At 44.1% G+C, this 17,384-nt stretch overlaps 1 protein-coding gene across 1 annotated transcript in view; it reads left to right on the top strand.

Moving 5' to 3' along the window:
• The window catches only part of LOC306920850 (PH domain leucine-rich repeat-containing protein phosphatase 2-like), a 93,387-nt gene extending 76,445 nt beyond the window's left edge, over positions 1-16,942 (top strand). The window contains exons 11-23 of the mRNA XM_079497786.1: positions 833-893; positions 1,122-1,217; positions 3,087-3,242; positions 4,118-4,318; positions 5,614-5,776; positions 7,121-7,251; positions 7,524-7,637; positions 10,582-10,779; positions 11,255-11,489; positions 12,121-12,664; positions 13,244-13,476; positions 14,619-14,873; positions 15,687-16,942. Of these exons, the coding sequence (XP_079353912.1) occupies positions 833-893; positions 1,122-1,217; positions 3,087-3,242; positions 4,118-4,318; positions 5,614-5,776; positions 7,121-7,251; positions 7,524-7,637; positions 10,582-10,779; positions 11,255-11,489; positions 12,121-12,664; positions 13,244-13,476; positions 14,619-14,873; positions 15,687-16,016 (2,717 nt within the window). The 3' untranslated portion in view covers positions 16,017-16,942. The remainder of the gene's footprint in view (positions 1-832; positions 894-1,121; positions 1,218-3,086; positions 3,243-4,117; positions 4,319-5,613; positions 5,777-7,120; positions 7,252-7,523; positions 7,638-10,581; positions 10,780-11,254; positions 11,490-12,120; positions 12,665-13,243; positions 13,477-14,618; positions 14,874-15,686) is intronic.
• Positions 16,943-17,384: the final 442 nt, after the last annotated feature.

Below are 17,384 nucleotides of genomic sequence, written 5' to 3'. Positions count from 1 at the left end.
ACCTATCTCTTTAATAGAAAACACCTATTCAGTACACAATAGCAAAAAACACAATATAAAAGCACTTTTGAATATAATAAGGAGTACCGTAATTTCCGGACTATAAGCCGCTACTTTTTTCCTATGCTTTGAACCCTGCGGTCTATACAACGGTGCGGCTAATCTATGGATTTTTACAGCTAACGGCCACTAGGGCACCTTCTAAATCTATCTCTATGGCCGGTCGACGTCCCCCCTGCGGCTTATAGTCCAGTGCGGCTTGTATATGTACACATATATGTTCCCTAAATTTAGCTGGTGCGTCTTATATTCAGGTGCGCTTTATAGTCCGGAAATTACGGTAAACAAGGAGTAAAAGTAAAGAAATCTCAATATAAGGTAGCAGCAAACAGAAATATATACCTGTATAGCTGTGATTTAAAATAACTGAGAGTTGTTGTAGCAAACTGGGACTGCTGGGAGTTTGTTGCAGAGTCTGTTGGAAAAAAGTGAACGCTGCTTCTCCACGTTTAGTTTGATTCTAGGGACTTAAAGCAGACCTGTCCTAGATGACCTGAGAGGTCATCTAGGAACTTAAAGCAGACCTGTCCCAGATGACCTGAGAGGCCTGGATGGTTCATAATACGTATTTAGGCCCTAAACCATTTAATGCTTTATAAACCCAATACACCAATTATTTGACATACATGGTGTCCATATCTATAAAGAGCTGCTGGAGTGATATTATGCTCCACTTTCTTGATATAAGTACGTTCTTGAGCGGAGGGCAGCATTCTGAATCAACTGCAGCCTGCGTCCAAGACTTCAGATCTGTACTATTATCTACCCACAGGCCTGACTACAATCAATGTGTACCCGGTCCCCAACCAGCTGACACACATGGACTTATCACGGTGAGTGCTGTCATTGTTTTTACTGTGTTCTAAAAACAATCTTCCCCCGATTCATTGGGCCATGATGCAAAGTAGCAAAGCCACACCCATTTCTGCCTAACCTGTCTACTGTGTGTGTGTGTGTGTGTGTGTGTGTGTGTGTGTGTGTGTGTGTGTGTGTGTGTGTGTGTGCGCGTGCGTGCGTGCGTGCGTGCGCGTGCGTGCGTGCGTGCGTGTTTGTTGTGACAGGAACCTATTGGAGTACCTTCCGGACTGGGTGTGTGACAGCAGGAAAGTGGAGGTGCTCGATGTCACACACAACCTCCTGTCTGAAATACCTTCCAGGTTAGTGACTCAAATCAAAGTCCACTTCTCAAGTTCAAAATCATTTAATTGGGTCAAACACATGTGACTTCCATTGGAAATGCATTGGGGCGGCCATGACACTTACAACTTGCTTACATCTACCATGAAACAATGTTGTATGCTAGATGTATAGGGCCTGACTCACACCTTCGCATCTAGCATACAACATTGTTGGATGCTAGATGCATGAGACTTGTTTACTGATGCAAGCTCGCAATGCATTTCCAATGGAAGTCACATGGTTTGACACAACATTTGTGTTGTACGGCTTTCGGCTGTGTTTCGACTGCCCCCCACCCCCTCATACAACACAAATGTTGTGTCAAACCATGTGACTCCCATTGGAAATGCATTGTGAGCTTGCATCAGTCAATAAGTCTCATGCATCAGCTATACATCAATCTGTTGTGAAGGTGTGAGTGAGGCCTGAACAGTCTGGTCTTGTTGTCATTGTGTGTGTGTTAGGCTTCACTCACACGGTCACAACAGATTGTTGTATAGCTGATGCATGAGACTTGTTTACTGATGCAAGCTCGCAATGCATTTCCAATGGGAGTCACATGGTTTGACACAACATTTTGTTGTATGAGGGGGAGGGGGGCAGTCGAAACACAGCCGAAAGCCGTACAACAAAAATGTTGTGTCAAACCATGTGACTTCCATTGGAAATGCGTTGGGGCGGCCATGACACTTACAACTTGCTTACATCTACCATGAAACAATGTTGTATGCTAGATGTATAGGGCCTGACTCACACCTTTGCATCTAGCATACAACATTGTTGGATGCTAGATGCATGAGACTTGTTTACTGATGCAAGCTCGCAATGCATTTCCAATGGGAGTCACATGGTTTGACACAACATTTTTGTTGTATGAGGGGGAGGGGGGCAGTCGAAACACAGCCGAAAGCCGTACAACAAAAATGTTGTGTCAAACCATGTGACTTCCATTGGAAATGCATTGGGGCGGCCATGACACTTACCCTTTGTTTACATCTACCATGCAACATTGTTGTATGCTAGATGTATAGGGCCTGACTCACACCTTTACAACAGACTAATGTATAGCTGATGCATGAGACTAATTTACTGATGCAAGCTCACAATGCATTTCCTGAGTCAGGCCTTAGGCCTGACTCACACCTTCGCATCTAGCATACACCATTGATGCATGCTAGATATATGAAAGGGTTTGTTTACATCTTGCCCCAATGCATTTCCAATGGAAGTCACATGGTTTGACACATTTGTGTTGTACGGCTTTCGGCTGTGTTTCGACTGCCCCCCACCCCCTCATACAACACAAATGTTGTGTCAAACCATGTGACTCCCATTGGAAATGAATTGCGAGCTTGCATCAGTAAACAAGTCTCATGCATTAGCTATACATCAATCTGTTGTGAAGGTGTGAGTCAGGCCTATATATGTGTGAGTGAGGCCGTAGACTGCTGAACAGTCTGGTCTTGTTGTCATTGTGTGTGTGTGTGGTATAGACTGCTGAACAGTCTGGTCTTGTTGTCATTGTGTGTGTGTGGTATAGACTGCTGAACAGGCTGGTCTTGTTGTCATTGTGTGTGTGGTATAGACTGCTGAACAGTCTGGTCTTGTTGTCATTGTGTGTGTGGTATAGACTGCTGAACAGTCTGGTCTTGTTGTCATTGTGTGTGTGGTATAGACTGCTGAACAGCCTGGTCTTGTTGTCATTGTGTGTGTGGTATAGACTGCTGAACAGGCTGGTCTTGTTGTCATTGTGTTTGAATTGTGTTTTTGATTCATGGGATTTTTATTATTGTTTGGACCCAATGTTTTATACATTTGTCAATAAAGTAACTAACTGTGTGGTATAGACTGCTGAACAGCCTGAGTGTCAGGAAGCTGCTGGTGGGGAACAATCGGTTGCAGAATGTCCCTGACCTGATGGACCACGTCCCCCTGGAAGCACTGGACCTCCAGCACAACAACATCACCCAGCTTCCTGACAGCCTCTTCTACAAGGCCTTAAAGTTAGTCTCTCTCCCTCTCTGGATCTGTCTGTCTTCTCTCTCTCTCTCTCTCTCTCTCCATATCTCCATATCTGTCTTCCTCTGAATGTAAAATCCTCAGTGTCATTTAACTCTGAGAGTGTACCATTGGCTCCAGGATTTCACTGTGTAGCTCTGACATACCGTGTCTCTTTTCAATGTGAATAACCCAGAGGAATGGCATCTGTCAACAGGTGTGTGGGTGTAAGAATATCTTATTCAGTTCGCTATATACAGTACATTGAGTACAATATCAAAACAATGTAGCACAAAACCCATTGAGAAGGAGCTATAATGATTTTGGCTATTATATGGGGTTATTATATGGGGTTATTGTCTAATAGGGTCAGGGTGTGTCAGAACATACAGAACATACATTTCCAGGTGGATTACCAAGTTCATACAATCGGTAGAGAGAACCCCACAAAGATAATTGACCAGCTTCAAAGTCATAGTGTTCCAAACGTTGAATAGAAGAAGAGGGGAGCGCTGCCGTGGTCCTTTGTTTGTTGAACTGAATACAGGTGCTCGTTGGCGAGGTTAAATAATAACATAAAAGAAGAGGATCATAGTGTTCCAATTCCAATTTTGTCTGCTGGGTTTTTGTTTCACCACTTTCAATTTCACTTGTTTATCCTGTCCTGTATGTGTTATCTCTCCTGACTGGATGAAATTGGTATCCCCACCCAAAATTCTTTTTTAAGTTTGATAAAAAAATCTGGAGTGACGGGGAGACCTAATTTACGGAACAAAGCTATCGGAATTTCTAATTTATGACTGGAGGTGTATTTACGTATATGTTGATGTGAAACCGTGTGTGTGCGTGCACGCTTGTCTCTGTCTCTCCTGTCTCCTAGTTTAAAATACCTAAACATATCAGCCAATGCCCTGGAGACTCTCCCTCCCAGCAGCCAATCAGAGGAGAGCCTCAGCACACTCCAGGAACTGTACCTGACGGGGAACAAGCTGAATGAGAACTGTGGTGTTGTGTTGGTGGGACACCACAACCTACGAGTTCTGCACATTGCCTACAACCAACTGCTGTCCTTTCCTGCTAGGTGACGTAAACCTTTTAATGTCAAGGACCCTGTGAAGTTGGCCGACCGGCCAAGGCTCCAAAAAGACAGAAGAGTCCAAGAATGCCCTTTGACCACCAAATTTTGGTGGTCAAATGCAGAAGTGCAACCGATCGCTCAATGTTAAAGCCCAGCTGCACAGGGTTTCCCGGTCATGAATCCACGGGTCCGCCTGTAGACCCTCCTCTTACCACTAGGGCCCAGTGCTTCAACATTGGAGTGCCTCACTGGCCCCTTGGGTCTAACTCACACACATCACGTCCTGCAGGCTCCCTTTTATAGGAGTGAGACATACCAAACCACATCACAGCAATTGGCAATTCAATTAACTCCCCATAAGCAAACAAAAGGCCAATGCGTTAACACACCCTTCCTGACGGTTTTTACCAGTAACTTAAACATGAAACTCTGGACGTCCATTCATACACAAACTATAGTTTAGTTTTAAATAAGATTGCTCTTGAATCAAACACCCCTCCTCCTCTGCAGCACTTGGCACCTTCCCAATCAACAGGAATGCCACTGCAGAGGGGAGAGGTGACTCACAATCACTTCAACTTCAAATCAATAAATTAGTTATAAATTACAGTTAATTACAGTTATAAGTTACAGTATCAATAAATAGAACATACAATTTAACACTTGACCCGCCACTTCCAAGCCGGCTGATTGATAATTAATTGGAAGCAGGTGTAGTAAAGTTTATGCAATGTCCCCAATCATCCCAGTCTGTGTATAGGGCACAGGCTGCCCCCTGACAGACCCCCAATATAAAAACTATTCCACATTTTTTAACTGTTGAAATCTTGTATATTGGCTATTTTCAAATAGCATGTATATAGTACATATAAGTGGTTTTAGTGGCTTGCAGACAGCTGCGTTGTTTTTTTAATTTATTTTTGTAACTTTTTCTGCGTTTTTCCAAAAGAACGCAGCATACTGCAAGGAACTTAAATGCAATTTTGCTGTGGACACCCTGAAACACCCTCAAGGACCCCACCCCATTTTGAGAACCATTGATGTATCGAAACATTAACTAATTAGCTGTTAGTCTCGTATCGTTTGCAAAAACAATAGAAGAAGGAGACCACTGTATAATGCAAAATATTTTTTAATGACTTCAGCAATTATTTTACAACTTTTTGTTTAGCAAAAAGTTGCTATTTGAAGGGTTAAAATATGATTATTTTGGAGGGACGTGGCCTGACACGTTTGAGAACCACTGAAATACAGTACTTACTTACTTACTTTTTTTTCTTTCTTTTTTTTGTACACAGTAAGCTAAGCAAACTGGAGCTACTGGAAGAGTTAAACCTAAGTGGCAACAAGCTGAAGAGCATCCCCTCCACTGTGTCCAGCTGTAAGAGACTGCACACTCTCATAGCACACTCCAACCACATCACTGTCTTCCCCGAGATCCTCAACCTGCCCGAGATCAAGGTCAGACTTTGCTTTTTTATTATTTTATTAAACCACTTAAAGGGGCATTCCACTCATTTTCAACATTTTACTATGTCATTAATATACCTTAGAGCTGTTGTGTGGAAATAATAAAAAAGTCCCCCCATTCTATGTTTCCTAGAACTGGAGGTCTGAAAAAAATCATTAACATGGTGAAACACATCTTGATGAAAATGTGTTTCACCATCTAATGATTATTTTCATACTTTTCATACTAGGAAACACATAATGGGGGGACTTTTTTATTATTTCCACACAAAAGATCTAAGGTTTGTTAATGACATGGTTAAATGTTGAAAATGAGTGGAATGCCCCTTTAAGCCCCGTTTACGAAAGTGGTGAAAAATAGTGATAGTTGCCTATCTACAAGCTTACAACATTCCCACATCACAATGCCTTGTGAGCTTGTAGATCTTGCTATGAAGGGAAGAATGTGCTGTTCAGTGAATTCGTGGGGTGACACTCAGATCTGGTGACGTCACCAGTGATTGTCGCAAGTAGTTGTAAGTTACTTGACAGATACTGTATATAGTGTATAGCGTCCAGTCCAGGGTCTACACACACTATACTGGACTGGACTGTTCTAGCACGGTAGGACAGGCGCTTGTTTAGGTGGTCGTACAATAGGGGTTGGTGTCTATTGTAGGTGGGAATATATTTTGTACATGCTATTTTTGCTATTCTTTTATGTTGGAACATTTTTGCCTATAATGACATTCCTCAAGTAGAGACGTCAGATTGTATGTTTTAAAGTTTTAAAATCACACCCGTGTGAAGTGAGTGGTGCAACTCCGTGTGGGGGTCCCTGGGGGGGGGGGGAGTTCCAGACCCACAGGAACTGCTGGCCCGATTCTGGCGAGCCGCCCCCCGTCCGAAACGGTTGAGAAATGTTACCGTGTGGGGGTCCCTCTACTGTACTGTACTGTACTGTACTGTACTGTACTGTACTGTACTGTACTGTACTGTACTGTACTGTACTGGCACACCCGAAATCACCATATATACAGTTAATATGTGCGTGTGTGTGTTAGGTTGCACACAGGTAGTGAAAAACAACCATGCTGTTTTCGTGCTCAGACGCACCCAGCCACCCACCCACCCACACACATAGCTCCGTAAGGGAGTGGTTGCACCACTCAAAAATAGCCAAAGTAGAAATATGTCTGTGTGTGTGTGCGTGCGTGCGTGCGTGCGTTGTTCTGTCTCACCATGACAAAATCGGCATAGATTAGAAAGACAATTTACTATGTAACTCCTAAAAGCGAACTATAGTATTCTCTTCTCCCCGTGTGTCTTGTATGTGTTTGTTTGCGTGTGCTGCAGCTCGTAGACCTGAGCTGTAACGAGCTGACAGAGATCCTACTGCCTGACTCTCTGCCAGCCTCCCTGCAGGAGCTGGACCTGACAGCCAACAGCAGCCTCATCCTGGAACACAAGACCCTCAATCTGTTCAGGTGAGCCTCGTCCTGGAACACAAGACCCTCAATCTGTTCAGGTGAGCCCTATAGCCTGCCCCAGCCTGTGTGATTTCTGGTCTCTAGAGGGGCGGGTGCTGGCGAGAACACGGCGGTGGATCCTATTGAATATTTTGAACAGTTTGGGAAATAATATATATAAATATATTTAATATAGGAAATATAAGAAAAAATGATAGGCTATTTGACCCATACAAATTGTTGCGTGACCAATTCACTCGTCTTTCTTTCCTTCTGTCTCATGTTTTCAGTCACATCACCACTCTGAAGCTGGACCAGAAGTCAGCCACCACAACAGGGGAGTCAGTGGCCACGCCCACCCTGTGGGAACACGGTTACACTGAAATGAGTGGTCAAAGAAACAAGTGAGCAATGGAAACCATATTTTCCACTGTCTTTGTTTCTTTTCATTCGTGAAGAAACCAATTTCTATCTGAAAACATTTTAGGTAGAAATTAGCAACGTAGTAACAAACATAAATGGTAAATGGCGCATTTATATAGCGCCTTTATCCAAGGCGCATTACATTCACCCATTCACACACACATTCATACACCGATGGCAGCGGAAACCATGCAAGGCACCAACTAGCACATCGGGAGCAATTAGGGGTTCAGTGTCTTGCTCAAGGACACTTTGACAGTAACTCTGGGGGAGCCCGGGTTCGAACTGGCAACCTTACGGTTACCATCCAGGCACTCTGCCCCTGAGCCACCGCCGCCCCATGCTTCACAATGGCCCTCTCGCTCTCTCCCTTGGGCTGCGTAAACAAGCCCTATGCTGCACTGCTGCAGTGATTATTTTTATTTTACTGTGTAGACAGTAAATTATATGGAGGCGAGATATTTGTAGCCTATCTGAGCTAACGCCAGCTAGCCTACCAGTTAGCGTTAGCTTTTGTTATTTGTTATTTGCACAGCTTTGTTGAATGCTTGATTCTGATTGGTCACTCACTGAATATAGCAGTCTGTTATTTTTTGAGTGGTGCAAACCACTCCAACAACTGGCTTTGTACCCGTGTACCCGTGTTTGTGCGTACCAAAAAAACGAGCATGGTTGCTATGGTTAGTGTGTGACGTCACTGACATAGCTGATCAGACTATATAAGACCTTGCACCACTCAGTTCACACGGGTGTGATTTTTCTATTATGACCACTGAACTCAATAACAGACCGCTGTATAATCATCACAGGCTCAGAGCACCTGGCTCATATCAATCTGTATTGCTTGACAATGCACACAATATTGATTCTTGTTTGATTCTTGGACGCACCTGGTATAAATTAATGGAAATGAATGGACTACTTTAATTAACGTAAACAATGAAATCGATAAAATTGTTTTTTGTGTTACTTTTGGGTCAATTCATTCATCTCTTTATTAAGCAGGCATGTAATAAGCTGTGTATAATAACCTTCAGGGTGATAAAGTTCCCTCTGCTTCTCGTTGTGGTCTAAAATCACAATAATGACCAGATCCCCGTTGATTATCCCTCACATAATCATGCCCGCATCGCCGTTAGTAATACAAACCTTTCTGAGGGTGAATGAGACCATTTGCATCCCATGTCCTTCTGATGGACTTTGACTGGCTGTCGGTGTTTCTATCGTTAATAGAATCGTTCTGAAAGTGATCCAAGCGGTTTCGTTTGATGACTTATCGTTGACGCTACAGTTGTGGTGTGGACTCTGCCATCCACTTCAGTTAGAACGATTTTGAAAATGACAAATATATATAGTTATCGTTATTGCGCTTAAAGGACCACTTCACCACTTTTCAACCTATCTTCGTATAATAGGTCCTCACTAATAATCATGATAAAATGGCATAATTGTTTTCTACTCAGTCTGTGTCTCATAGGAGGGCTGTGGGCAGTTCAGAAACCGTCTTCCAGTGACATCAACATTAGGCAGATTTATTTTTAAACAAGATTTTTTTTTACAAAAATGTTTAGATTTTCATTATCGTGAGAACGATGGCTTCCATTTTCGCATTGCAACTTTTCAGGACTAGAAAGCCTGCCGTTTCTATTAGCTTGTATTCCCCATCGATGATGTCACTGGAAGACGGTTTCTGAACTGCCCACAGCCCTCCTATGAGTAGAAGAAAAAAATTGCGCCATTTTTTCATGATTATCAGTGAGGACCTATTATATGAAGATAGGTTGAAAAGTGGTGAAGTGGTCCTTTAATAGTTCTACAGTCCCAGAGTGGATGTGTTATTTTCCAGTGAATGAATTCCCTGATAGAAGTGGCATATCTTTCATCCATCTGTGGGTCTTGTTTGTGTGTAGTCCAATACTTCCTGTGCATCTAATGGCTATAAAACAGCTTGTAGTGCATCATTAATGAGAGCCTGGCTCATGGCCACCCCGTGGGGCCCCACGCAGCAGTGTCTTGTATCAGCATTCACCCCATACTGTTTCTATAAGCATGCTGAAGAATGCATGAGCTTTACCTCGCTGTCTACGTGAGGGATTTGTGTCATTTGTATGCAGTGGTGGAAGAAGTACTTTTACTTTTATTTAGGTAGTTAAAGCATCATTACGTCCTGGACAGGGTCTCCGGACGTAAAAACAAACAACTTAAGCCAATAATTTGATGACCGGCGAAGAGCCTCTATTGAGTCTCCTCCCAGAGAGTCCGGCAGTCATCACATTAATGACTCGGGAATGCAACAAAAGCACATGAATTCAAGGCTTCATGTGGTGTGTAATTGATAGAAAATAAGTTTTTTTTTGCAGAACTACTTCTTTTAGTGGTTAAAGTATGTTTTGTATGAATAATCTAAATCTCCAAAGTCACTTGTAAGTTGTAACTAAAGCTGTCAAATAATTGTAGTGGAGTAAAAAGTACAATATTTGCCTCTGAGTTGTTCATTTATGTGTTGATGTGTGTGTGCTGTGTTGTGGACAGGTTGTGTTAATGTGTGTGTGCTGTGTTGTGGACAGGTTGTGTGTTAATGTGTGTGTGCTGTGTTGTGGACAGGTTGTGTTAATGTGTGTGTGCTGTGTTGTGGACAGGTTGTGTGTTAATGTGTGTGTGCTGTGTTGTGGACAGGTTGTGTTAATGTGTGTGTGCTGTGTTGTGGACAGGTTGTGTTAATGTGTGTGTGCTGTGTTGTGGACAGGTTGTGTTAATGTGTGTGTGCTGTGTTGTGGACAGGTTGTGTGTTAATGTGTGTGTGCTGTGTTGTGGACAGGTTGTGTGTTAATGTGTGTGTGCTGTGTTGTGGACAGGTTGTGTTAATGTGTGTGTGCTGTGTTGTGGACAGGTTGTGTTAATGTGTGTGTGCTGTGTTGTGGACAGGTTGTGTGTGTCTGTGCTGGCAGTGGATCGTTTTGGGGACAGCGGCGTCGAGGCAGCTTATGGCATCTTTGACGGTGACCGCAATGAGGAAGTGCCTCGACTACTGCAGTGCACCATGGGAGATGTGCTATCCGAGGAATTACAGCACTCCAGTGTGGACAGCGTGTACATGTGCAATACCTTTCTCACCTCACACAGGTTGGATTATCTAATAAATACACTGGTTCTCAGAGTAGGCTCCGGGGACCCGGGTTTCAGGGCATCCACAGCAAAATAAGGAACAGTGTTAAAATCTTAAACTTAAACCTATTTTAGTATTTGGCTATTTGAAAATAGACCATCTACAAGCTTACGTGTCGCAATGTGACATGTTGTGAGCTTGTAAATCTGCTATTTTCAATATACGGTGAAAATGGCCTGAGGCAAAATACATATCTATTGTGTCAATCTAATATATTGCGTAAATTTGAATTGAAAAACTATTTAGACGATATTTGCCATCAGTACATCAACAGTGTTTGCAATTAACAAACGGATCATTGTGCTGCCGCTGCTGTGTTGATTTATAGGTTGCGAACAGCTGCTTTAGGGCTCTGAAGCTTGTGTGTGTGTGTGTGTGTGTGTGTGTGTGTGTGTGTGTGTGTGTGTGTGTGTGTGTGTGTGTGTGGTACAGGAAACTAGGCATGGCAGGGCAGAAGCTGGGAGCCTCTGCCCTGCTGTGTTACATCCACCACGAGCCTTTAGGGGAGCCAGGAGGCGTGTTCAGCCTGACCGTGGCTAACGTGGGCACCTGCCAGGCAGTGCTGTGCCGAGACGGCCAGCCTCTAGTCCTCTCTAAGGTCCTCAGCCTGGAGAGCAGTGCCGAGGAGATGGAGAGGGTTAAACTAGCCAAAGCCATCATCACAGAGGTACTAGTTATTGCAAATTTCAAAAATAGTGAAGATAGCTCATCTACAAGCTCACAGCGCATCGCGATGCAACTTGTAGATCAGCTATTACAACTCTGTGCCAATCAATAGCACACTTTCCTGACCTCTGACCACGGCATTGCACCATTTGTAAGATATTGATTCTAATTAGAAGTTGTGTAGTGATTTTTACAGTGTACCGAATGACTATACATAACCAGCCAGCTTCATTACAAGAGTTTAGTAATCTCATCAAGGCTCAACTCATAATACACTCATAATATTATGAGTGCTTTATGCTCCTCTCTTTTCTCTATCTTCACTGCAATGAGGAGCTTTTAGGCACAACCACGTTGTTCACCCACCTTACTTGTAATGTGATGTGACAATAAAGATTGATTCTGATTCTGACTAATAAGTTGCCTATAAAACGTGTTTTTTGAGGATAGAAAAATCACACATGTCTTCTTGAGACATTATGAAAATATTGACTGGTTGGAAACTCTTTATACTTTCCCAGATGCAACACTTTAGGATGAAACCCTACATGTACTAGACTGTGTTCTACTCATGAATATACATGTTATACTCTGTTACTTAACTTAACATACTCTGTTCTTAATGTTTGCAGGACAACAAGGTGAGCGGAGTGACGTGTTGCTCGCGCCTGCTGGGCTGCTCTTATCTCTCTCCGTGGGTGCTGCCCAAGCCCTGGGTGCACACCGAGCCCCTCTGTCCCCAAGACCAGTTCCTGATCCTGGGCAACCGGGCGCTGTTCCAGAGGGTCTCCTACCACGAGGCCGTGCGTACCGTTCAGACCGTGCGCGACCCGCGCGCCGCCGCCAAGAAGCTCTGCTCCCTGGCCCAGAGCTACGGCTGCAAGGACAACATCGGCGCCGTGGTGGTGTCTCTGCACATCGGCGAGGACAGCTGCACCTGTGAGCCGCCGCTCTCTGCCGCCGGCACTGAGCCACGAGGAGGGGGGCCGACCACGGCGTGCCCCGCCACCGCCTTACCGGCCGCCGTGATGATTCTCGGCCCCGCCACTGCCGAGCCAGTCACTCCCTCGTGCAGCACCGCCGTCGTCGTGTCCGAGTTCAACAGCGAGACGTCGGCCTCCGAGGTGGGCAGCGAAGCAGGTTCCACTGCCTCCGATGAGCAAACCTCCTCACAAGGTTAGTAAAGTTTAGAATCCGTTTTTTTTAACGTTGTTTTATTTTTTTCCTATGCACAGCTTTGTGTGTGTGTGTTTGTAGCACGGAATATGATGATTTGATTGGCTGAGCACGGAATGTGATGTATGATGATATATGATGGCAAGAGCGCCCCTCACTTCACACAAGTGTAATTTTTTATTTAGTTTTCACTTTTTTTGTTTATACTTCGTTTTTTAATTAGTTTTAGTGTTGTTTTTTATAGTAATGTATGGGGTAGGGGAGAGATTTAAAAAGTTCAGAAAAACGTGTCGCATTGCATCGCTGGCACAGCAATAATATTGGAAGATTTCACATTCACCCAAAATAGGCTTTTGGGTGGATGTGTCTTATTCATTCATTAATATTGGAATCCCCATCAATGATGTTATTGGTAGACAGGTTTCCGTACACTGTCCACCAATGAGACGCAGTGAGCGAATAGGCACAAATGGTGCCATCTTCTAACGAGCATGAGGACCAATTATCTGAAGATAAGATTTAAAATGGGTGACATGCTCCTTCTTTAACCAGTGTATGATAGTAACCCTGCCTCCTCAGGCCCCGTGCACCGCCCAGAGAGACGCTGCAGCCTGCATCCCGCTGCCACCACCACGCTGTCTGGCGTCATGGTGCCCGGCTCGGCCGGGGCGGGGGGGCCTCACCCCGTCTTGTTCCAGCGGCAGCCCTCCAGTGCCACCTTCTCCAGTAACCACTCTGACAACGGGCTGGACAGCGACGACGAATTACCACTTGAAGGTGTGATCTCCAACGGCAGCAAGCTAGAGGTGGAGGTACTGTTGGACACTGGACCGATCCCAGAGTATTCTGTTGATCTCGTTACGACACTAGTTCAGTCAGACAACTCACGGAATAGATTTAACCAATATTTATTATGGAATGAGAATACAAGTGTGCATATGATATTTATCTTGGCGTTCGGCTCTGCTGCATTTTCTCCCTGCTCGGCACGATTAAGCACCAACATAAAACATTATCCCCCATGGGGAGCATAAATAACAGAGCCCACCGGTGGTGCTGGGGTGGTGGTGGGAGCAAACATCACATAACAACCAGGAACCATAGCAGAAGGAAGGCAGGAAGAGCATGCAGACTAGTGAGCTTAAGTAGCCCACCCAATTGGTCAGCTGACTGCCGCATCAGCGAATGACGTGTGGGACTTGCACACACTTATAAGGTGCTGCCAGACTTACTAAAGAGCCGTGCACGTTCTCGGCTGTGTGCAGCTTCTTTTTCCGGGTTTTCCAGGTTTTTAAAATAAGCTGCGCACAGCTTAAGACGTGCGCGGCTGTCGACCGTTTTGCGCTTAGGAGTGGAAACACTGATACACCCACATAGAAATTCAGCATGTTAACCCCTTGAGTATAGAATGCGCCTTTGAGCATGGCATGAACCCCCTTGAGTGTGACTGACTGAACTAACTCCGCAAGCTACGTGTCATTTGTTTAAGCATAGCGTGGGATACTGTAATTACTGTGATTGGGTGTGTCTTGTTTGTGCGTAGTGCAGGTTACTGTAAAGGGTGTGCTGTCGTATGCTATCGTTACTGTAAAGGGTGTGCTGTCGTAGTGCAGGTTACTGTAAAGGGTGTGCTGTCGTATGCTATCGTTACTGTAAAGGGTGTGTTGTCGTAGTGCAGGTTACTGTAAAGGGTGTGCTGTCGTATGCTATCGTTACTGTAAAGGGTGTGTTGTCGTAGTGCAGGTTACTGTAAAGGGTGTGTTGTCGTAGTGCAGGTTACTGTAAAGGGTGTGCTGTCGTATGCTATCATTCATTGTTGATGGCATTTTAAGCGTTAACCATCAAAAATGGTGTGCTTTAACTGCTGGCCACTGAATTTCCCCTGCGGGATCGATAAAGGTCTCTGTCTGTCTGTCTGTCGTCTGTCTGTCTGTCTGTCTCTTTATCTATCTAGGTTGACATCCATTGCTGTGCGTTCCAGCTGCGGTCTGGGCCCCCCGCCGTGAACCCCAAAGACGTTGACATGGAGCAGCGGGGTTGTGACTATCCCAACGGTAAGACGCGCAGGCAGACCAGCGTGGTGGTGTCTGCGACCAACGGCTGCCTCCTGGCCGTCTGCGGCCGAGAGATGTCGGACCTGAAGAAGTCACCGTCCACGTCCAGCCTCTTTGGCAAGAAGCTGTCCAACGGCTCTGTGGTTGCCCCTCAGGTAGCCCTGTCACAATGTACTCAAATGTGTTGCTTAAGTAAAAGTATCAATACTGCAATGTAGAACTGCTCCGTTACAAGTAAAAGTTCGGAATTCAAAATGTACTTGATTAAAAGTACGAAAGTATTGGCATCAAAATGTACTTAAAGTACCAAAAGTAGAAAGTACTCACTATGCAGAATGTCCCATTTCAAGTTTTCAAATGTATACAAATATTTTGAAAATAGCAGATCTAGAAGCTCACTGTGAGTTTGTAGATCGGCTATTTTCAAATGGCCGAAATGTATAGAGCTGAAGTGTTTAATTAATATATGTTTTATAATAATAATCTAGTTATTGAAATAATTATAATAATATTCTTTTTAATAAAAAATAGTTTTCAAATGAATGTAAAAGTACAATATTTGCCTCTGTGATGTAGTGGAGTAGAAGTAAAAGTATTGGAAATTGGAAATTCCTCAACATTTTACTTAAGTAAAAGTAGGGTACTTTCGATCGCATGATCTCCTCATCGCAAATGATTTGGGATGACAGACTCGTTTCCATTTCATCTGTATAAATTAGTCTGGAGAAATGCATCGCATGTGCTTATAGTTTAGTATAATTAAGTATTAAATGATCAAACAGAAAAGTAATTTTCTGTTACTAGGCAAACTGAAAAGACATTTTCAACTATATATGTATTTTTTATACTGTATTTTTATGCCAAAAACAGTTAAATTGTTACTCGCATCAATGGATTATTTAGGGACATGTCAGATAAACATTTGATCGTCAACTAAACTGTCATCATGATGACAACCCTACCCTCAGGACAGCCATAACGCCATCGAGGTGGCCCTGGAGGCTCCCAAAAAGAAGTCGGGCTACTTCACTGCCCCGGCCCAGCAGGACCCAGAGGATCAACTGATTGTGCCCCCGAGTCTGGAGCAGGATGTCCGGGAGCAGCTGAGAGGCCAGACCCCTGTGGTCTTGGGTCCCCCGGTGCCGTCCACTCCCCCTTCCATTAGAGACCTGGTGTGGGACCACCCGCACCCTCCTGCTGCTCCCATGCTCCATCAGCACAACCACACCTCCATGCTGGCCCCCTCTGCAGGCCCCACTCACATTCTACAGCAGGAGGTGTACGACACTGCCCTCTAGTAGGAGAGCCAGAGTAACGCACCAAATGCCATGGCAAAAGGAGGCAGAAAGGAGGTCTCTCTGTGGGATATTCAAATTGGAGTTGCCATTCAGACCAGACATGGTAGATGTGTTGTGACGTTTGACAGATGGAAAAGCGATTGATGTCCGTCAGCACGTCGTTCTAAGCTAGCGAGTTGTCTGAATGGGGTTGAATCTGGTGGAACTGTGTGAGCGGGGCGTCGGCGGCACAACTCGTGACAAGAGGTTGTGGAAAGAAATTCATGTTCCAAAGGACGAATAATAAGCCCCATGCCTGAACTGGAATACCTCATGAATTTAACATTGCAGAACACGTCAGCAACATTTCCCTTTACTCGGAAGGTCTAGCAATCAAATTGCTATCCTGAATTGGGATGATCACTCTAATGATCTCCTCTCGAGGGGTCCGTCCGGCGGTCTTTCAGGTCCAGGAGGAAAATCCCTGTGAAGAAAAGGTGAAAAAGTGCCTACTGCGGATGAATCAGCCCAGACCAGAGCGTGTTGACATTCCCAGCTGTAAGAGAAAAGCTACTGTGGGATTGTTCAACGATTCCATTCAGTAGGCCTACTGTATGTGGTGAACCCTATGTATAGGATGTGATCCATCTTCAAAATGTTTTTTTTAACTAAGGCCTAATTCATGCGCTGTCGTGTGCAGAGAACGGCTGGGAATGGCAGGGAACGGCCGAGAATAGCAGGCCTTCATTAGCAGACCTTGTATGTCGGCTGTCCTCGACATGCGACACCGTCGTGCAACCAAGTATGAATCGGGCTTTAGTCTGTTGAATTTAGGCACTGGTTCACGTGGATGTTTCGCTAGAGAGGACATTAATTTTGAATTGTTGCCAAAAATAATTGTAAGAACTTAATTTTCATAACCGTGTAAAGCCAACACTGTAATTTGAGATGGTGTGTGATTAATTAATTAATGGATTATGTTGTATGGTCATCAGAGAATCAAATGAAGATCTAGGAAGTGTGGAAGAGTCAATTATCAAAGTACTGTACGCAATGAGGGCAAGGCTGGATTTATTTAGAGACATGTAAAATAAACATACTTTATATGTATGTACCGTATGTTATGAAATGTCAGTGTACTCTGCTGGTACATAGATGACAAATTCTAGTCAACACACACTGTTTTTGTTTCTCTTTTGAGGCTGCTACCCAAGTACCCATTGAAATTTGTTATCTCAACTAAAATAATCTTTAACGGGCGCATTCAGTTTGTTTGTGTGACAAACTAACTACAGCAGTGACAACTATGACAAGCCATAATGTATCTATCTCAGTGGGTCTTTTTTTTTTAAATTATTTTTACTGTTTTACTGGCTAGCATATCATCTA

Source organism: Electrona antarctica (genome assembly GCF_951216825.1).
Source record: "Electrona antarctica genome assembly, chromosome: 3".
Lineage (NCBI taxonomy): Eukaryota > Metazoa > Chordata > Actinopteri > Myctophiformes > Myctophidae > Electrona > Electrona antarctica.
The sequence above is the reverse complement of the archived record's forward strand: the minus strand, read 5'-3'. Positions and strand labels throughout refer to the sequence as shown.